This window comes from Chenopodium album, chromosome 4 (assembly GCF_948465745.1).
Source record: "Chenopodium album chromosome 4, dcCheAlbu1.1, whole genome shotgun sequence".
Lineage (NCBI taxonomy): Eukaryota > Viridiplantae > Streptophyta > Magnoliopsida > Caryophyllales > Amaranthaceae > Chenopodium > Chenopodium album.
In genome coordinates this window covers 73,627,573-73,649,882 of record NC_137837.1, presented here as the reverse complement: position 1 = coordinate 73,649,882, position 22,310 = coordinate 73,627,573, and the positions used below count along the sequence as shown (strand labels likewise).

Here is a 22,310-nt window from a genome sequence, read left to right as displayed (position 1 = left end):
ATGTATACTATAATTATTTGGGGCATCAATTTGTTAACATGGTGAATATCCCGCAATCTTAGTTACAGCTGCAACATTCAATATGAGTTCCATGTATTCAAGTCTCGAGTTCAAATCTTATATGTTTACAAGTGCCACTTTATTAATTTGTTTAGTAATAGTATATATTTGAATAGTATTCCCTTTATTTGTTTAGTAACTATAGACATTATACAATTGACACAATAGGAGAACATATAGGTGTAATTATAAAACAAAGATAAGGGTATGTTCAGTTCACCTTATTTTCACTTATTTCGGGTGTAATAAGTTCAGATAAATTCAGTTAAGTTCAGATAAATTCAGATCAGATTTGATAAGTTCTAATAAGGGTTACCCAAGTACAAATTACAACTAAAATAAGTTTTAATAAGGTTCAGATAAGTTCAGATCAGTGAAAATCAGGTGAATAGAACACACCCTCGGTTAGAGAGCTTTTATGCAAAAATAAAGTATAAAAAATTATAAGTTTTCTTGTGAATATGTTATTTGAAACTTTCTATTTATTTGTATTTTATTTCACATAATGCCATATTTTTTTTTTTTTTTTTTGAAAAAAGTCCTAAAAGGACACTAAATTTCATTAATGTAAGCCATACGGCATCTACAATTGACAATGAATGATAATGAAAACAAATTTAACAAAATCAAACAAGAATTAATCGGGGAAGGGCTAAGACTCCAAATACATAAATATAACAATTCGGCATATTCTCGATTCGTTGTCTCATACAACTTTTTGAGTGGATCCGTCGTCGCTTCGCAATTTTGTGAGAAAGTAAATTCTTGTGTTGATTCCGTAACCCGAATCCGAGCCACAATCAATAGTAGCCCCGCACAATCGGAGACCAAATTAAGCACAAATAAAACCTTGTCTTTCGAAGGAGTACGAAAAACCTTGTCTTTCGAAGGAGATAAACCCTTTCTTTCGAGGGAGACATTATTGTGACCTAAAACAAATTAAAAAGCTTAAAAGAAAATAAAGATTGGGGCTTTCCACCGGTAAAATCCGATGGAAGCCCCTTAAAATTAACAATGGAGACTAGGTTTAGGAGAGAGAAGAGAGAAAAGGAGGCTAGGGATTTTTTTCCTTAAATAAATGTATTTGTATCAATGTATGATTTAATGCCATATTTATTAGTAACCTATATCTATTTTATGAATTTGATATTTTATTATTTTTTAACCCTTCACTATTTGATTTTAATCCTTCACTTTAATCCTTCACTATTTAGTACGTAAAAAAATAATTCAAAATTAATAATTGGCTTGGTGTGTCTTAGCTGCAACTTTAATCCTTCACTATTTAATCCTTCACTATTTTTTTTTTTTTATTTTTTTTTTTTAGCTGCAACTTTGGGGTATTATTTGAGAGATATAAAATATTCCAAAGTTGCAACTAAAAAAAATCGGATGTAATATAATGAGACCATTACTAGTAATTGATGTAAAAAAAAAGTAGTAATATTTCTCCTTACAAAAAGTAAACAAAGTATAGAAAATTAGAAGTTTTATTGTAAATATGATTTAAAACTTTTACTTTTTTTTTTTTTGAGGATATTTAAAAATTTTACTTAATTTGCATTTGTATTATATCTTTTGAAAAAAAGGATGATAAAACGAAAAATAGTTAGAGATTTTTTTACATAAAAAAAGTATAAAAATATAAGTTTTATTGTGAATGTGTTATTTAATTGGTGCTTGAAGCAATATTGAGTATTTCAGCGGCTACTTCTTATTTTGAAAATATTTAGTTTTGCATACATAATTCAACTTTTGATAAAACAATTGATCGAATAATTAGTTTTTATATATTACAAGATTAATTAAAGTGTCTAATAATAATCTATTATCTAATATTAATATTAAGGAATGAGATCATACTAGCAATGTTAACAAAGATATATAGTTTGAAAATATTTAGTTTTGCATATATAATTTAACTTTTTGGTAAAACAATTGATCGAATAATTAGTTTTTATATATTACAAGATTAATTGAAGTGTCTAATAATAATCAATTATCTAATGTCAATATTAAAGAATACGGTCATATTAATAATGCTAACAAAGATGTAAAAAGAAGGATTATAGAGCAAAGATTAGATTAACAAAGTATAATTTTTTTTTATTATTTTTTTTTTATTATAAACATGTTACAAACTTTAAATTCTTTTTTTATTTAATCGTAACCGATTACTATATTTTATGTATACTCCAATAGTTATTATTTTAACCCTCCACTATTTAATTTTAACCATTTACTTTCTTTCAAAAAAAAAAAAAACCTTTACTATTGATTTTAGCCCTCCAACTTATAAGAGTTATTCCTTACTTTACATATATTTTTTTGCATAAATACATTACTTTGTTACTAATTTAATTTGGTGGCTAGTTACTTAGTTACACACTTTGTCACTAATTTAGATACAATAAATACTTCGGAGTCGGGGAAAAACTTGCGCGAACCTAGTTCATTCACAATATTATTGTGGACTTGAAAGATCAATGTCTTAACATTTAAATGGTAAGGAAAAAATAGTTTAGGATACAAAAATAATGGTTTTGTCACTACATTTTTTTTTTTTTTTTTTGAGGGATTGTAACTAAATTAATATCAAGCTTATTAATATATTATAAACTTAAAAAGGTAATAAGACCAACTAAAACTCAGAACGTGTCCTTGTCATGATACTAAAATAATTTGTTCGTTACTAACTTAACATTAATCTTATTAAAACCAACTAGAACTCAATACACGTTCTTATTGAGTTTCTCTGTCATCAAATAATGTTTTGTATAATTCTAGAAGTTTGTCAAAAATAAATTAGTAGATTCAAATAACAAAACAAAAGTAATAAATTAAGTGGAATATATATTTAACGAATATTTTTGACACAAATATATATTTAACGATTATAGTTGAACTAATTAGAGGTTACCACACTTTGGTGATAAATAACAATTCAAGTTATGTACTGTTGAATGTTTTCTTTAGAAATGAACAAACAGGACTGAAAATTAGTTTAATTCGGGTATGGAGTGTATTAGTTTAATATGAGTATGAAGTACTCAAAATACTATCGATCTTTAGAGCATTAAAAAAAAAAAAAAAAAAAAAAAAAACACATTGCCAGAAAATTTCTCCTATTAATGGCTTCCATGTTGAAGTTGTCTTCTCCGGCCAATTATATTAATACATGGAATAGCCTTTTGGTTTTCAATTGAAAAAGAAGTGGGTTAGTGGAGGGTAGTTATTTCCACAATTATTGCATGTTTAGCAATTAGCACTAAGGAATTACTCCCGCCTAACTTGCATTGTAGCGCCATTTTCCCAATTAATTTCCCCCTCATTTTTCCCTCTTTATTTTTTAGTTTATATTGATGTGGCGGCTTTTATTGGGGGTGTATGCGTTTACCCCACATACACCTAGTGTATGTGTATCACTTCTCACCAAGAATTCCATTAATATATTTGTTGTAATCATCAAAAGGTGCTTTTAATTTAGAGATTGTTTGGGAGGAAAACCAGGTTGATATCCTATATTAATAAAAACATGTTATAATTCCTGTAAAAAAATGCTTATATCACCAATTTTTCTCACTCCTTCCCTCACATGGCTAATTTTTCCTTCTCTCTTCTCAATTTTCATGGCCACTACTTCCTTTTCTCTGTTCCATTCCCATGGCCATGCCCAAGATCGACCACCTTCACAGATTTAAAGCGGTCGGCTGGCTGGCCAAACAATAGACACCCTAGTAGTAAATTATGAAATTTGGGCCCATACAAATCTTTTAGGGACAGGGATTCGCTCGTACTTGTGGTGTTGCGGAGGTCGAATTGTGGGTGCCCGGTTGGCTGGTGGTGCTAGAGATTGTGCAGTGGTCGATTGGTGAAGCTTAAGGTCGTGCGGTGGTCGATTGGGGTCGACTGGTGAAACTAAAGGTCATGCGGTGATCGGCTGGTGAAGCTAAAGGTCGTGTGATGGTCGATTGGTGAAGCTAAAGGTGGTGCAACATGTGGTACCAGAGGTTGTACGGTGGTGATAGATAGGAGAGAAAGGGAGTGTGGTTGCTAAATTACCAAAATTACCCTTGGTGTGTCTGCTAAATTTACAAAATTAGTCTTGATATTAACAAGTTTTGTTAATATAGGATATCAACTTGTATTTTCTCGATGGTTTGGTTGGATGTAAAATATTACAAAAAAATAATGTTTTTGTTTTCTCTCATTTCTATTTATTGGTTTGCAAAATAATGAATAATAGTTAAGGGCTTGTTTGGCATCAGTTTTGGTTTTCAGTTTTCTTTTTTTTGAAAACCAAAAACCAAAAACAGGAAACAAGAAAAAGGAGTTTCCACTTTTCTGTTGTCAGTTTTCATAATTATCATAATTTTAATAAGTTTATATAATTTTTGATTCATTATGGGACTTGTTTCGGGCATTTTTTGGATAATCCGAAAGGGGGGTATGGATTCCCGCGGGAGACAGATCCGGGATGCAACACTCGTACGGCCTGAACACCTGCAAAACAACGGATCTCCGGTGTACCGGAGATCCGCCTCCGACGATCAAGTTAGTGACCGGAAAACGGAATTTTAGAGGGAGAAAGTTGAGAGAAGTGAGAGCATATTTTGGGCATTGTGCCTTTTGGAATTGTGTGTTCTCCCTCCATCATGAAATGATGGGGTATTTATAGGAAAATGGGAGATCATGCTCCTAGGGTTTCATAACCTAGGAAGATTGACTGCCCTATACGTGGTTGACACGTGTATTAGGGTTTCCTTCATGCTAGACATGTTTCCTTAATGGGCTTTGAGTCCTTCATTTTCTGATATCTCTCTTTAGGCCACGTGTTATGCTCTTATTGGCCTTTATTTAGCTGAGCAGGATGCCACATGTCGGCTTATAATCGGGCCACTTCTTGGCCTCTCATTTGTCTATAAAAAGGGGGTAAAAATACCCCGAAACAAGACTCGTATCATATACTTTTAGAGAACAAAAAACCAAAAAACAGAAAACCACAACAATGCCAAACGAACCCTAAAATAATTGTACAACGGTTTTATTTAAAAGGAAAAAAAATATCTAAATCTTCATCCTTCCTCCTTACCCTCTCCCTTTTTCCTATGATAGTCCTATCACTCCTATCTATCTTGAGTATCTTCATCCTTTCACTTTCATTTTCCTTTTTTTTTTTTTTTTTTTTTTTTTTTTTTTTTTTTTGTGTGTTTTGTTGTTGTTGTTGTTGTTGTTTAGAGAGCCACAAGGGCGGGTGATGAGAATCGATCCTAGGGGAGCTCTAACCGCTTGAGCTATTCCTCACTCTCCCATTTTCCTTTTCTTATAAGAATATTATTAAGGAAAAAAAAATTTGTATTCATCAAACCAAACAAATCTTTCAATCAATGGATATTACAGAGTATTAATAAAGAATTTATTTTCTTACTCAGTAAAAAATATCAATAAAGATTTCTAGGTTTTTTTATGGAAATTTTGCAAAAAACCGCCTTTTAAATTTTTTTTTATACATATAACCACCTTTTAAAAAAATTGTTGCAAAAGACCACCAATTTAAAAAAATTTGTTGCAAATTACCACTTTTTTTAGCCAAATTTATCATTTGTTTAACATTGAATTGGTGGTAATTTGCAACAAAATTTTAAAAATTGGTGATCTTTTGCAACATTTTTTTTTTAAAAGGTGGTTATATGCAAAAAAAACAAGATTTAAAAGGTGGTTTTTTTGCAAAATTTCCTTTATTTATTTAAGGAAATGATTTCTAGTTAAATTAATAAAGATGAAATAACCACGTAAGGAACATTATTTAATGTATATAAGGTTGACCAATAAAACTCATACGAAGTAATACCAGTTATATCTTAACTTACTCACAATAATTAAAAAAAATTTGGTAATGTTATGCATACCTCAATTTAAAAACGCTCTTGAAAATTGTATAAAATTAGGAATTGATGATAAAAACACTCGTAGATTAGTGTAACTAGTGTGTTTTTGTCGAGATTTTCTAAATTTAAACAATTTTCAAGAGTCTTTTTTAATGCTGTAGCGTTAAAGGCTATGTATAGCATTTTATTTAAAAAAGGGTTTTAGTTTTACAAAATTTTTAAAGTGTCTAATATAAAGAAAGAATTGTTCAAAAAATCATGTAGTTTTACAATTAAAAACTTGCTTATACTCGTGGAGCTTATATTAACACACATAATAAGAGGGCAAAGGAAACAAAAGAAAATTCCAGCCATTACTCATTTCCTCTTCTCTCTCTTCTAATTCTCTTTTGCAATTTTTTTGTGATGAGTTTGTTGGGTCATTGCAATGGTTTCACTGGGAATTTCTTCAAAATCTCAACCCATAAACTTCATTCTCAATCTGGTCAGTCCAATTCCTCCGTCTTTCAAATGCAAAATTCTCATTGTTTTTGTGAAAAATGAAGTTGGATTTTGTATTTATTTTGTTTAAATCTATCAAGTTCTGTAATAAGAAAACTAATCAATTCTACTGTTTTTTTTTTCAGTGGGGAAAAGGGTACCCATAAAAATGTTAAAGAGGGATTCAGGTGTACAGAAATATGAGCAAGATGATGTTTTGATGTCAAAGAATGATTTGAAGGGCAAAGTGAATGCCTTAACGGTTGTCAATTCATTGGCTGGTGAGCCCTCTATTAATCCTTTCACTGGACAACTCGGAAATTGTCCGGATTTAGTTGTCACATTACTAGTTCAAATAATGGAATTACATGATTGAGTTACACTATCAACATGACAATTAATTTCGAACTATTAATTTTCATTGTTTACTTGGTAATTTGAATTAGGAATCATACAATAGTAAATAGTTGATATGCCTAGCTAAGTTATATTGAAAAAGCTGTGTCTGGTTCTATTTGTTACAGAATATCCTTTTTGTACCCGAGTTAGGTGTACCCAAGATTATTTTTTTTGCTCATATGATCAATTTCGCTCATTTGAAATTTCTCGAAATGAGCATGAATGGTAAATTGAGCAAATAATACCCTTGCATAAAATTTATCTTTGGGTGTATTTGGGTACAAGACTGAGGTTCTCTTCTTTCTGATATAATTACCAAAGTTGGGATACTACATTTCCTCGTAGAGATTTAGGTACAAGACTGAGGTTCTCTTCTTTCTGACTAGTAATATGCTCTATAGTAAGATGGTACTTTAGTAAAGGCATAGAGATTTAGTATTGAATAGTAATGTTTGATGCATTGGTGCTCACTTGCATCGTTTTCTTTTGGACAACTGCAGTAGTTAATTTGCTTGCGATAGACCCAGCAAATGCCATCCAAATGGAGGATATAATGTATGATTTCTCTTCTTTGTTATGGTTTGCACTTTGCTATATCTTTATTTCCTGTGTCATACTTGTGAAAATACAGTCAATGAATAAATGATCCATGCTCACTTGAAATTAGTCTTACCCCATTTTGTTGAGCATTCAGCTTTGGAAATGTTCATCACTTATATAGTGTTTCTAATTTCTACTTCATCAACATGAGAATTAGTTTCTACTATTAATTTAGTTTAATAGTGGTGTAAAACAGTTATCACTTGTATTGACTGAACAATTTAATATAAAGTATCTTGATATACCTGGATTTTATGTTCCTAAAATCTTAAGGAGAGTAAACTAATATATGATGCTAAGAGTTCTAGTGCACTTTAGTATACACATATCTTATAATACAAAGTGCAGTATGTGATACATTGTAGTTTGCTCTCTAGTATGATATGAATGACCTCAAAGACTAGATTTATTCTTATTCAAGACAGGATAAGGCAGCATCTATCTATATGCTAGCCGATGGGAGTATTGGAGATTGGTTTGGAGGTCTTCTATATTCAGCTGGGCAACAAGCCAATGAAGCTGTTTTGAATCAGTTGTCAGCTCTTAGTTTGACAAGGTAATAATATTATGAGCTGCATATAGTATGTTTGATATCGTGATCATGCCGTCGTTTTCTAACTTCTGTTGTTTTTACGTACTCTTCTATCAGTCTGGCTGTCATTTTTGGAGCTGGACTGGTAACCAGCCTTTCCCCTTGTACACTAAGTGTTTTGCCTTTAACACTTGGTTATATAGGTAAGCTATTATCTTAGATGACTGTTGTGTCAATTCCTGTTACTTCAATAGATATGTTGCTATGTATATTTTCTGTCAGAAGTTGATCATATTCATTGAATTCATTCAGGTGCTTATGGCTCTGGAAAAAGCCGTGCACAGGTGATATTTTCTTTTTTTTTTTAATTAATATTATTATATTGAACCTTTTTTTTATATGATAATGTTGTTTCTTATGAACAGATTCTCCCACTGTCAAAAAAACTCTTAATGAAAAGGAAAGTAAAAGCTGAAAGAAAGTATAACTTTTCTAATTCATTGTAACTTATTCAGTTTTTAAAAATTGATAAGAGAAGAAATTAATGGACATTCTCTTCTACTAATTTTACATGAGGTATATAGTTATTGAGTTGAAAGCCCTGGGTTTCGATGTTATTTGCATAATTTTTTAGGACATGCTTTTTTTAATTAGATTGGTGGATTGTACAAAAGTTTTCATCTTTTCACCTTGGTGTTCAGGTCATTGGTGATTCCATTGCTTTCGCATTAGGATTGGCTACTACGCTGGCACTCCTTGGTGTTGGAGCCTCTTTTGCTGGAAAAGCTTATGGACAAATAGGCAGCGGGTTGCCTTTGGTTGCATCTGGTCTTGCTATTGTGATGGGCCTTAATCTGTTAGAGGTAATGCATTATGCATTAGTGGAACTCAAATCCCGCTTCTTAGTTACTTGTCGACTCCTCTGACATTTATTTCCCCTTTATTGTTTTGGATCGTAAGGGATGGAGGAGAAAGATTTATGTTGATGACTACACGGAATAATCAAATTTGGTTCATGTTAGCCGACCCCACTTTTGGGATTAAGGCTTTGATTGATTGATTGATTGATTGATTGTTTGACATCACAGATACTTGAGTTGCAGCTTCCATCATTTTTCAATGACTTTGATCCCCGTGCAGCAGCTGCAAACTTCCCCTCAAGTAAGCATTTAGAGCTTTTAGTTTTTGCTGAACAGCTGTAGCATATCCCTAAAAAAGGCCTGACAAGTGAAGCTATGGGAACTGTTTTTGTATGCCAGGTGTACAAGCATATTTGGCTGGTCTTACATTTGCTTTGGCCGCATCACCCTGCAGCACACCTGTACTGGCCACTCTACTTGGTTATGTGGCTTCAACCAAGGTATAGTAGATCTTTGATGAAACTCATATGGTGAGAGTATACTTTTAATGACGGTGCTAGTTGAATGGGTAGATGCTTACCATGCTAGGATTTCTTGAATGCTGTATAGTTATTGATGTAATTATTACCATTTTCCACCTCAACTAATCGTGTAAATGGAGCATCTATCTCAAACAAAACATTTTGATAATCAAGTGTGTAGAAAATAAAGTTTGTGGTGTAGGTGCAGCATGATTTTTACTTTCTTCAACCTTGCTGCTTTGATCCTATTTACTATCTTATGCTTATTTAACTTGAGAATTTTGTGACAGGATCCTCTAATTGGGGGCAGCTTACTGCTGACCTACACTACAGGCTATGTTGCTCCTCTGCTGTTGGCTGCATCTTTTGCTGGTGCATTGCAGGTACCACTTTCTTTCCTTTTGATCAGATGCTTGTGAAGATAACCTTTTTTTACTTAATTTGATGGTGAATCTTTGTTTTGCATGATCATGACGTCTGAGTGTTAAGTAATGGCTGGTCAATAAATTCAGTAATACCACCTCAATTCACGATTTTTCTTCGTTGACTTCTCACAAATATTGAGAAAAGTGGATAAAAAAACCCATTAAGAATAGCTTTTTGCAAGGCAATGCATCAAATGCATAGACAAAGTCCGGTTGAAGAGGCTCATATACCGAACGTCATGGAATAATATCAGGAGCGGGTCATTTTGAAACCAAGGACAATCGTTGAATTACTCAGTGGGTAACTGGGTATTGAAAATTTTAAGATTATTGTAGTAACACAAGTGTAATAGGTCCAGTAATTGAGGCCCAAGCAACCTGTAGGTATCCTAGACGAAAAAGGTTTTCTTTTTTTATGTTTCATGCCATCCAGGAATCAGGATTTTAAGCATGATCCAAAATATTGAAACCTAATTAGATCAGCTCAACATCATTTTCTCGATAAGACAGCACTAGAACTGTTCCAGAATGAAATGGATCATATAGGATCATTGATAATTTATTCCCTGCCTCATCATCAGGATGACAGCTTGCAATTCAAATTATATCTTGGAAATATTATGGGAAGGTGGCTAGTATATGGATGAAAAAATGAAAATTTTACTCCACTGAATTTTGATTGACTGACAGAGGAAGTGGTCTCAATTTTGATTGGATTTCCTTTTAAAGGAGAAGTGGTTTCTAGAGTTTTTCATCGTACCAATGTTGGGAAGGGAGTACATTCTGAATATCAAATCGTCCATTTAGTCTAAACCCTATCAGAACATCATCCACGAGAAGAGACTGATACACCTCAAGTGTCATGAAACAAGAGTAAAAGGTGAAACAATTTCATGTGCTTTAGAAGCGTAATAGTTGTGTTTCCTATGGAAGTTGCTTCGTGTTGACTATCACCATACAAACATATTCTTGTCAGAGATGTCACGATCTTGATCCACGTTTTATATTGTGCCAAATTTTATCAGCTATGAAGAGTAAGTGATGCGCTTAGACAGCCATGATAACTTGTCACTCAATTATGCCACTTTCTATCACTTTATAAACCCATTCTCTCCATGATAAATGTCAACCAAAGACAACCATGATCCCAGATAGTTGAAGGGCTAGCTTATGCCTCTCTTGGAGTTTGGGGGTCATTCCTGCAATCCCAGCCTGTCCCCATCTCTCAGCGGGTCATGTCTGAGAACTATATACAAGATTTGTCTGGAGTCCATCTGCTCAACTTCATTGGGGAAACTTAATGAGAAATGAGAAGTTTACTGATTTAACACCATGTGTGCTTAATTTTACTGAAAACAGGAATCATCTTCAAACTAAGGGCTTCAGACAGTAATACTGCAATAGCATACTAAGATAACAAATCAGGAAACCATTTTTTTCTAGGCTTACCACTTGTAGGAAACCATTTACAACTTGAGAGAACTGAGAAGAAGTGAATACAAATCAACCAATCCCTATGGGAAATCAGGATCTACCCAGACATGATAACATAATGGGTTCTCGATGAACACTTTGCTTTCTTTCCTAAAGTCCTTCAAAAGGTTTATGTTTAGATTTACAAATCATTATTTTCCTTCCATGTTGCTTACCGTCTTATGTATCTGCAGAGGCTGCTTTCATTTCGCAAGTTTTCAGCTTGGATCAATCCACTGAGGTACCTTCTTTATCTGGAACATAGTTTTCTCAGTTACTCTATTTTCTTTTCCCTTTTGGTCTTGTGTCTTGGAGTTTGATATACAAAGTATCATTTATGGTCTATATCCGGTATTCACTTGTATTTATGGTTTCCTCTCTGCTTGAATCTGATTGTGATTGCAGTGGCGCCCTCCTCCTAGGCGGAGGTCTGTATAGTTTGCTGGATAGACTTTTCCCTACTACAACAATGGTGATGTAGATATCCAGAGCTAAAAGTTGTATTAGATTTGTTTGCAAGAATACACAGTATTATCTTCGTGTGGCAAGGTATATAAGATCAAAGGTGCCAAACGTCGAATCCAAGTTCCTGTACACTTTGTAGGATATACCAATAGTCAGTTCTAAATTCTGAGTGTAAACCTTAGTTTATATCAGCTAAATTACTTGAACCATGTATATCTGAGTGTATACTTAGTAATAATCACTCCTTACTTTGTCAAATCCTCTGTATCTGACACGTCTTTTTCTTAAGTAATCCTAATTAATTAAGGGAAATCACGTGCTAATGAGATCCCCTTGATAATGACTGATGAAAAGGATTTCTTGTGTTTTGCAAAGTTTTGATAAATGGGAGGAGAGGCTCCACATATAAGTGAATCTCACTCTGTAAGATTGTACTTTGTATAATTGTGTACATCAAGGATCCAGTGATAAATGCAAAATTGACCTGGTAAACCAACCTAATTTGAGTTAGTCGACCTGAATTATCCTGCATGCACTAGAAAATGATCAAACTAGACTGTTCGATTTATATTCTTATTTAATACACGTATAACCTGGTCCGAATTTGCTTTGAATGATTAAAGTCTCTTGAGGACGTTCTAAATTGAGTTACATTAATCATAGCCGAATCTAATTCAAGCCACCAGATTGTCACCTACACTTATTATAGATGATCATGTTTTCCTACTACACAATGGTTTATTCATGTTGATTGTACGTTATATCGGCGAGTAGTGTCAATTATTTGTTTTGACACACGCACTTAAGTAACATTCTACCCACCATCAAGCATGTATTTGGTAGAGTAATGCACCAATGCATGGACCATTGCTTAGAAATCCCCAACCATTTTCTGCCGACAATGACAAAGACAAAGAAGCAAAGAACAATATAGATTTCTACTAATTGCTAAGCCACATAACCAAGTAGCCGCCTTCCCAAAAAAATGCTGAATTTGTGATCAATATTTTTGGAACCCATGCAACCGTTATGGCCGACCATACTTAGATAAGGCAAAAGTTGGACCAAAACACCTTATTTTGTTTAGCTATACTTTTTAGGCATTTGCTTGTTTATCCAATATTCTTAACCATCTACATTTCTCTTTTGTATTTTCCTTGTTTGGCTTGTAAAGAAGCACAATCTAATGATGTTTGAGGTTATTGAGAGTTACACATCATGTTTAGTCACTCGTCACAAATCTTTACAAAAACTTCTTTATATCTTTTTCTTTAATTTATCATTATGCACGTTAGACTATTAATTGGAGAAATTAACTCTCCCTGTCATAAGAATATCTTGTTACTCAATATGAAGTGCATAAGAGTACTTGGATCATTAAGAATATAGTGCTATTTAATGTCATGTTTGGATTAGCCTATGTTTCATGATTAGTCAATATAATCCAAATTAGCCTATGTTTCTCGTTATAACATTATTTCACTAATAAATTAAAATTTCTTGCCATATTCCCATATTCGTAATTTTTATTATAAAACCAAATCAAACACAGCCAATGGAGAACCAAAAATCGAGCTAATTACAGGGTTCCAACAAAACCAAATTGATTTCCTGCTAGAATTGCAAAAGAAATCTTTGCATTACCTAGCTCACATTTGAACACTCAAAATCCCACCCCTTAAAAAAATTAAAAAATTTAAATCCGAAAAAGATAATTATTAATATATCTTTTTTACATTTTAATTTTTTTTTAATTACCACCCAAAATTAGTTTCTAGTGGGACCCACCACCAACCACCACTTTGTATTGGTTAAGTGAGTCTTGTCGTTGCAACCGCATCTCCTCGTTAAACTTCTTGATAAACGCCTCAACACGGCGGTTCAACTCGTCTTGACTTAGCGACGGCTCTCTCCTCAGCCTTGAACTCGCACTTGACGGCGATGCGCTACCGCTTCCGTTGTTGAAAGTGTCGGATTTCTTCATCACCTTCACCGGAGACTCCTCCGGCGATGCTCCGGCGAATGTGTCAGACTTCTTAAGGTGACGTGTCAACGGCATTGACCGTCCATCTGTTATTGTCCGCCACGTGGACTCCAGTGTTTCCTGTTTTTTTGGCCTTGATACTTTCAGCACTGCTTTTCCTGCTTACAAGTGTCATTTGTTACCGTTAGAATTCCGATTGAAATTCAAATTTATTCATCATTTTACCGTTGAATTTTAAAATTTTAAAAGCAAACTTAAATTAATTGTCTTCTGAAATAAATCAATCTACTGAAAAATAATGACATAGTACATAAAAACAGAAACAAATAATGTCTTAATCAACTATTTGTGGATAATTACAACTCCAAATTCAAAACAGTGCAAATTTAAGCTAAATCGACCAACGAAGACATGAAATCAAATCTCGTCTATATTAAACTATACTAGTTATCTCCTTGTAATATTTGTACAATATAAATCACACAAAAATCTGCAATATAGCGAACTAATTCATATTCAAAATACAACTCATTTTAAATTTTCAGTAAGTTAAATTTTTTTTTTTTTAATTATTGAAATTAGTACAAATTTCTTTAAAAAAAAAGAAAAAAAGAAATTAGTACAAATGAAGAGAGAGAAGATTACCTTCAGGACTAGCTTTAACAGCTCTCCGATGACCAAACCTTGCCGAAAACGGCGGTTTCTCCGCCGAAGACATTGGCGAAAACTCCGGCACAACCATCACCGGAGAACTTTTCTCCGGCGAGTTCCACACCGGCTTTGACAACACAAACTCATCACCTTCCTCAAATTTTTCTCTCTCCTCCACGTCATCACCTACAACAACTTTCGCAGGTTTATCTATTTTAGTAACAATCGGACTCTCGACGTATCCGAACACCACCACATCATCTTCCTTAGCGACCTCCATGACCGCCACGTGTACATCGTCAGTATCCAACACCGGGAATCCCGCCGGAGTTAGGGTTCCGGCGTTTCCCTCACTTCCGGTGCCGCCACGTGGCTGAAGCTTAGATGATGCAACAATGGAGATGATGATGCAGTTGATGAGAAGGTACATGTATGGAGGTCTGAGCCATGAGAGTGCTAGTGACCAGAAGAGAGGAAGCTCGGAGGTGAGGAAGTCTAGGATTACCGGCAGTGATAGTTTGAGTATCACAGCTAGTGAAACGACGCCGGTTGATACAACCACTGCTTTCAACGGTAACATTCCCATTTTTTATTTTTATTTTTATTTTGATTTATTTTTGTTGGGTTTTTGTTTGTTGTGTTTGTGAAAAAAAGTATGAACAGGGTTTAAGAGAGAGAAAATAGGAAGGGGGGAAATGGGGGTATATAAAGGGGGAGATATGGAGGGTTAGGGATTTGTTGGGGGTGGGTGATTGAATGTCAGCCGTTGGATTGTGAGAGCGTTGATTTGGTGAGTGGAATCTTACCGGTTCACCGGTTATGTAAGGTAGACGTGACACGTGCCATGTGGGTAGAGTATCTACTTTTACTGTACGAGTATGTTACTTTTACTGCTTCTAAAAAATAAAATAAAAATAAATTATTAAAAAAAAAAAAAAACTTTCATAAAACAATCATTGAACTCTTCTAGACACGATCAACAATGAGCAAAAATTAATTTTCTCGTTTTTCCTACCCACTTTCTCTCTCCTCTTGCTCTTAATTGTCATAAGCATTTTTGTGATAATATTTTTATAGAAAAATTGTCTGGAAATTTTCGACCTTTGACTCATCCGTATAAACTAATCTCAACTTTTGATTATTTTTAATTAATCCGACCCTTAATGTCAATCTGCTATAAATGGTTTCAACCGGTCATTTAACTTGCTATAGCAAATTACATAACACGTATCGACATCTGATTAATCAAAAAATTAAAAATAAAATTATTTTTTAAAGTTAAAAAAAAAAAAAAAAAAAACATTAAAAAGCCACACCCACTAGCCCAACCACCCTCCATAGGCGCCCACTAGTCCACCACCTACCAGCTCGACCCCCTGCCAATCGCCGAGCACCGCGCCGACCATTCTCCCCCTCCCCCTAAACCACAAACCATCTCGAAAAACCCCTTCCCCGTCCCGATCTCGACCTCCCTCCACCACCCCTCTGTACCTTTTCCGACCCCTCACCTTCCCCACACCCTAATTTTGACCCCAATCCCTTTCACACAACTCGCCGATTTCGTCCTCCTCCTCTTCCCACACTTTGAATTCTACGATGGTTTAATTGCGACTAAGCAAGGTACGGAATGGTCGGTAAATGGCGCGGAGTAACTGTCTGGTGTCGGTGGGACTGACGGCTCTAGGCCGATGGTAGGGGCGGCGAGGAGGTTGCTGGGGTTGCGATGGGGCTGGATAAGGTTTCAATTTTTTGTTTTTAGTTAATTAAAGTTAATTAGTAATAATTAATTTTCAAAACAAAATTAAAACTTATTTTTTTAACCAATCAGGTGATGACACATGTATATTAAACTTAATAAAAATTTACATACCCAACCGGTTACAGGTCACTTGGGACCATTTATAGCGAATTAACATTAAAGGTCGGATTATTTAAAAATAATCAATAGGTGAGATTATTTTAAGCGGATGACCCAAAGGTCGAATTATTCGGGACAATTTTTTAAAAATAAAATTCTTCACTATTCTCTTTCTGCTACATCTTCTTTCTTACTTTTACTAATACCCTCCTACATTTCTCTCTAATATATTATTTTTATTCTTATTTTTTACTTGTCTTGTGGACCCCACATAGTTATATTCATCTTTAAAAATGCTCATCCTATGAGCAATTTTCATTTTACTTGAGAACTTTCGCTTTTGCTTATCGATGTAAGTTATTTTTGTTTTAATTTCACCTAAAGTTTTGCTCATCAGCATTTTTTTTCGCTCAATATTGGGAATGCTCTTAAAGAGGAAGATTATATCGAATTACCCATATTTTATCATATATTTCTAAATTTAACATACTATGTACTAAATTTAGGACTATATTTGTCATTATCTTTTATTGTAATTTACTCCTTAAGTATTATTACTTTATTAGGGTTATAAGGTCACAACTAATCCGTACCATTGAAAGAATGACAAATATATTTTGAAAAATGAATACCATAGTGACTTAGATAGAAGTTACTGATCAATGCCAAAAGTCACTAGCTTGTAATCAAGTTAAAAGGAAAGAAATTGCGATGCATAGAAACATAGAGATAGGGGAAGTATAAATATTGAGTTTGGCAGATGTTTAAATGAGTCTAGATTAGAAGACGAGGCAAGAGATGGGAGCTATGAGAAACAAATGAACAAAGCGCCAACTTTGTCTTTGATGCATGACTATGTTCGTGTGCCGAAATGTCATAACAATGCAACTTCTACCATAACAAACTAACAAGTAACAATCTAGTAGGAACTAGGAAGTTATATAAAGATAGACAAGTTCTAAAAAGATAAGTTAAAAATGAATACTGAATCAATGATTCTAATCAAGTCTAATAACATCTCACATAAACCCACTAAAGTCTAAGATGTGATAAATTTCTGATATAAGGGCTACTAAAAAGTTAAGATAAGTTTAGATAAGATATATGTTCACTTGTCCAAGACTAATAACTTACATTAGGTAAGTAACATTCAAATAAAGAAAACACTAGTACCTTTTTATTTTTGAAAGAAGAAAACACTACCTAATACAAAGTAATAAAGTATATATATATATATATATATATATATATATATATACAACAACTCTTTGGTGCAGTAGGCCACACCATGCTATAGGCAGGGTTACCCGAGTTTTTTTGGTTAGGGGTTACCTAAGTTTTTCAGTCAAGGGTTACTTAAGTTTTTCAGTCAGGGGTTAATTGAGGGGTTCGGACAGGAATTACTCAGCTCGAAAGCTCGAAGGGTTCGCTCGATCGGTTAAGGGTTACTCAATCAGGGGTTACTCAAGTTTTTTAAGTCAGGCGTTACTCGAATTTCTCGATCACGCCGCATACAACAAATTGGGGACACGAGTAACCCCTGACTGAGAAACTCAAGTAACCCCAGAAACTTGAGTAACCCCTGAACGAGAAACTCAAGTAACCCCGGAAGCTTGAGTAACCCATGACCGAGAAACTCAAGTAACCCCGGAAAATTCAAGTGATTCTTGACTGAGAACTCAAGTAATCATGAGAACTCAAGTAACCCATGACCGAAAAACTCAAGTAATCCCTGCCATACGGAACAATAGGTCGCATGTAAAAATTTGTGAAGTATATATCATACATAAATCTTACCCTTAAAAAAGTTAAAACCTGTGAAAGATGTTCGTTCCATAAATTTTTTTTTTTCCTTTTTCTACTTTTCTTGTTGTCATCTTTCCATGCTATTCTTGATATGGTTTGATTTGATTAATTGATCCTTATCCAATATTAGCTCTTAGAATGACCTAGATGTTTATTATATTGTCAAATAAAATCTGTACGAATTTGTGTACATCTCTTTGACAGTTTGACTAAGGTCTTCCATTCTGCTTTGAGTTGCGCGATTACTATGAATTTAGTCAGCTGGCTGTCATTTAGCATTTGATAATTCTATTTATTGTCTTCATTAGTTTGGATTTATTACGATTAATAATTTCTCATCTATGTTTTTTGTATTAACAATTTAAAGTGCTTATTTTACCTGAAATTTTATACTGACGAACTTTTTTTATTTTATTTTTTATTTTTTTTATTTTTTTTTTGTGTCAAAAGAATATACAAGTATGTATATAGTCGACCGTTGAACTTGTACCCTGCTCACCTAGGTCTCACGTGCCATGTGAGTGAGTAATTTTATTAATGCTCTAACATTCTAGTGTGGGTCCAAATGTTATTTCTAAAATTAGGGAGAGTCTAAAGTACATGACAAATATTGATATGTATTGTAAATGTTATTTACTGCTATGTATTATTAAATTATATATATATAGACAAATAAATTTTTAAAAAATAAAAAACAGTTAACCCCTTTAATTTTATTTTTCTCACGTTTTTTCAGTTTCCATTGTTCCCTGCTCTCTCATTCAAACCTCTGTCAAATTAACACCCAATTGAGGATTCAATTGAAAATCTGAGTTCGAAATTGCCCAAAATATCAAATTAGGAATAACTTGCAGAAAATTATATCCCATGATTACAAACTTTTTGTATATATGGTCATGTGCATAATTACTCAAAAAATAAATAAATAAATAAATTATACGACAAATTAATTGTATTATATTCTCTAATACAATTGATGGTGATTTAAAAAAAAAAAATCAATCATAGATTTTCATGACTAGTGATGAATTGCAGGATGGAGTCGGTAGCCGGTGACTAAGAGCTAGCAGAGCAATGTGGAGATTAGAGATGGCGGTTAGGCTTTTTTCTAGGGCTTTGTGTTTTTGATTTTTTGATTTGGCTATAGCTTTTTTTTTTCTCTATTTTTTTAAAAAAATAATTTTTGTAAAAAAGTTTAAGGTGTATGTGTGCCAATGATTTAAAACACCACCAAAACTAATTTTGCCAACGAATTTGAAGATTGTACAAATTTTGGTGGAAATTACATTAGATCAATAAATAACTAGATTTGAGAATTAAACTAAAAAAAAAAAAAAAGTAAGATGTGAGTCAGGTATAAAAATATACTTCGTAATAAGAAAATATGATGAAGTTCATAGTTTATCGAAAAATAAAAAATGTAAAATGACACAATTACTAGTCTCAGTAAAAGAACTCAAATTTAGACCACTCGCTAGTCATAAGTCATAACTATGTAAGAAAAAACATGTTTGTGTGTGGTCTTAACAAGACTAACGTTGTATAAATTTTACAATACGAAATTAAAGATACGGATGATTAAAAAAAAAAGTGCAATTGATTAGTGAGAAAAGATAAATGAGTACCAAAAAAAACATAGGAAGTAATTTTTTTAATCTTTTATAAGTCAAGGCAAAGATCTTCATAAAATATACTTTGTAGTAACCTATTCAAAGAAACAAATAGGGATCAAGGGATGTCTATTAAACAAAGCACTCCTTAAACAACTCATTCAAAACCCGTTTGTTAGTTGATAAACAAAAATTTAAGTTATTTAATAAACAAGCTCATCTAGAACAACTTGGTATTCGATTTTCTTAGGCTCACAAACATCAATTCTTTCGTGATTGTTTATAAGCCCATTAGTTTGTGTTTTTTATTGGCTCATTTAAAATTGTTTAAAACTCAAATTTTAGAGAAGTCTATATTTAAAATATTTTGTCGCTATTCAGCAATAATTTATAATTTTGTTGCTAAAATGCTCTCGTTTTTGTAGTGAATAATAACTTTGGTGGATCTAATACAGTGAGAAGGATTTAAAATTGATAAGAATTTTAAAATATAAGTAGTCCTACGAATAATCTACATAGGTTGTATGATGTAAAATAAATCAAACAAGTATTTGATATTGCTTTTTGAAGGTAATTAGAGAGGAAAAAATGGATCTAATAAATTGCAAAGGATTCGAAATTGATAAGTTTATAATTAATATAGTCCAACGAGTAATTTAAAAAGGTTGTATGATGTAAAATAAATCAAATATGTATTTTATATTTCTTTTTGAATGTGGTCTAGAGGGAAAAAATTTAAAAATATGAGAAGGGAAAAAAATTTAAAAATATGAGAAGGGACTACATTAATTATACAGTTATCAATTTTCAAAAAAAATATATGAGAAGGGAAAAAAAATTTTAAAAATGAGAAGGGACTGCATTAATTATATAGTTATCAATTTTGGAAAAAAATATGTGAGAAGGGAAAAAAATATATATATGGTGAGCACAAAGATTTGATCCTTAAACCACTGATCAAAACAATAATGCAATTCACCATCTTAGCTAGAGCCAAACTATGATAAAGAGATACAAAAAATATATAATAAATTTAATTAAATTTAATAGTGGTACATTGTGGTACATTACTTTAGTGGTACATAGCGGTACGCGTCATTTACTGTAGAATTTTCGCTAAAATTAATAGCTATCCTAGTATTATACATGTATATCCGTATTAGTTTTGTGTTGTCTAAAGAAAGTTGTGCCTTTTGTTTTTGTGATCGAGAATTAACAATAATAAGGAGCTACAAAGTTTAATGGATGGTCATGGTGCTGAGGAGAGAAAATAAGATATCAAAGAGGTGTGGAAGTTTTTGACTAAGGTCTTCCAGGTGAAGTATTGGTGAGGGCAGTCGGACTCCGGTTTAGGATTGATGGGATTATTCGACTTATTTAAACAAAGAGGTTTAACAATTAATCAGGCCCGTTCCTAGCTTTTTGGTGGCCTATGGGCGAAATGAAAATTTGGGGCCCTTATTATCGAGTGAAGTAAAAAAATGAAAAATAAATTTTGTTTTTTAAATGATTAAAAAAAAAAAAAATTGCAAACTTACAGTAAAGGAAAAAAAAAACAGTAAACTTAAAATTTATTAATCATCATACAAAACATTGTCTACTAGCATTTCTAGATGCAAAATCACCAATAATAGTGTCGACATCAATATGCTCTAACATATTTAAATAATTCACACAAAAGAATTGATTTAAATTTTACCCAAGACCAAAAAAAAATTTGCAATTATAAATTACTGTACAAAATCTTAAATTCAAAAATTAAAAACAAAAAATTGACATTACCTAAAGGACTCAGATTTTTCGAGCATAGCAAAATCGATCTCCAAATTTCCGATATTCGTCCACCGTAATACCCATTACAAGTGTTTAAATCAAAACAAAGAGTAAGAAAATAAATCAGAAAATTGAATTGAGATGTAGAATAATTGGATGGGGGATTATTTATAGGTGAATAATGTGAGGCGAATTCCATTGAAAATCAAGGAAGAAGACCGTTTGATTATTGAATTCGAGTTGTTTTTGGAGATTAATGTGGTTGAAAATTACAAAAAAAAAAAAAAAAAAAAAAAAAAAAAAAAAAAAAAAAAACGGGAAGAAGATCAATTGAATTTGGCTGAAAAGAGATTATTTAGGAAGGGGAGTTGGAAAATCGCAATTAAAATATTTTTGGGAAACTAATTAGGAATGAATATAGGAATTGGAAGTTGAGAACTTGAGATTTGGGAATTGGGAATATGAACTGATGAACATGATATGGAAAACTGGAGAAAAGCATGCGTAGGTAGTATCATTAATTAAGATTTTTTTTTTTTTTTTTTTTTTATTATTATAAATCTGGCTTTAATGTAAATTTGGGCCTCCTTTAGTTGGGCCCCGGGCGATGGCACCTATTGCCCTGCCTTAGGGACGGGCCTGCAATTAATGGAAAATTACCTTTCGTTTGATAACAATGCAACTAAAATGAACTTAAAAATATTCTTACTTTTGTATGTACACTTTTAAAATAGTTATTGTACATGTTTTTTTTGAAATTTGAAACACAAATTACATGTATCTAAATCTAATTTACCAATGAAGGAGGGATAACGTGACACTTAGGGAAGTTAAAATTAGAGCAAACATTAAGAAGTATGTTCCAAAGATGTAACCCTCAAGTTCTAATTGTTTTAAAAGTTTGGTCCAAACATTGCGATGCAAA

General features: G+C 32.8%; 2 protein-coding genes across 2 annotated transcripts; one reads left to right on the top strand and one right to left on the bottom strand.

The window, feature by feature from the left end:
* The first annotated feature begins 6,261 nt into the window (after positions 1 to 6,261).
* On the top strand, positions 6,262 to 11,961 carry LOC145629311 (cytochrome c-type biogenesis ccda-like chloroplastic protein). The gene is made up of 12 exons (XM_081681878.1): positions 6,262 to 6,432; positions 6,575 to 6,709; positions 7,328 to 7,382; positions 7,849 to 7,983; positions 8,077 to 8,162; positions 8,272 to 8,303; positions 8,661 to 8,822; positions 9,048 to 9,120; positions 9,219 to 9,319; positions 9,631 to 9,723; positions 11,433 to 11,479; positions 11,644 to 11,961. Exons 1-12 carry the CDS (start codon positions 6,354 to 6,356, stop codon positions 11,717 to 11,719), a joined length of 1,074 nt encoding a protein of 357 aa, XP_081538004.1. The 5' UTR covers positions 6,262 to 6,353; the 3' UTR covers positions 11,720 to 11,961.
* Positions 11,962 to 13,253: 1,292 nt separating this feature from the next.
* Positions 13,254 to 14,974, bottom strand: LOC145627255 (uncharacterized). Its single transcript, XM_081679646.1, has 2 exons — positions 14,333 to 14,974; positions 13,254 to 13,845 (listed from the first exon to the last, which is right to left on the bottom strand). The coding sequence occupies exons 1-2, from the start codon at positions 14,922 to 14,924 to the stop codon at positions 13,478 to 13,480; spliced, it is 960 nt and encodes a 319-aa protein (XP_081535772.1). The 5' UTR covers positions 14,925 to 14,974; the 3' UTR covers positions 13,254 to 13,477.
* Positions 14,975 to 22,310: the final 7,336 nt, after the last annotated feature.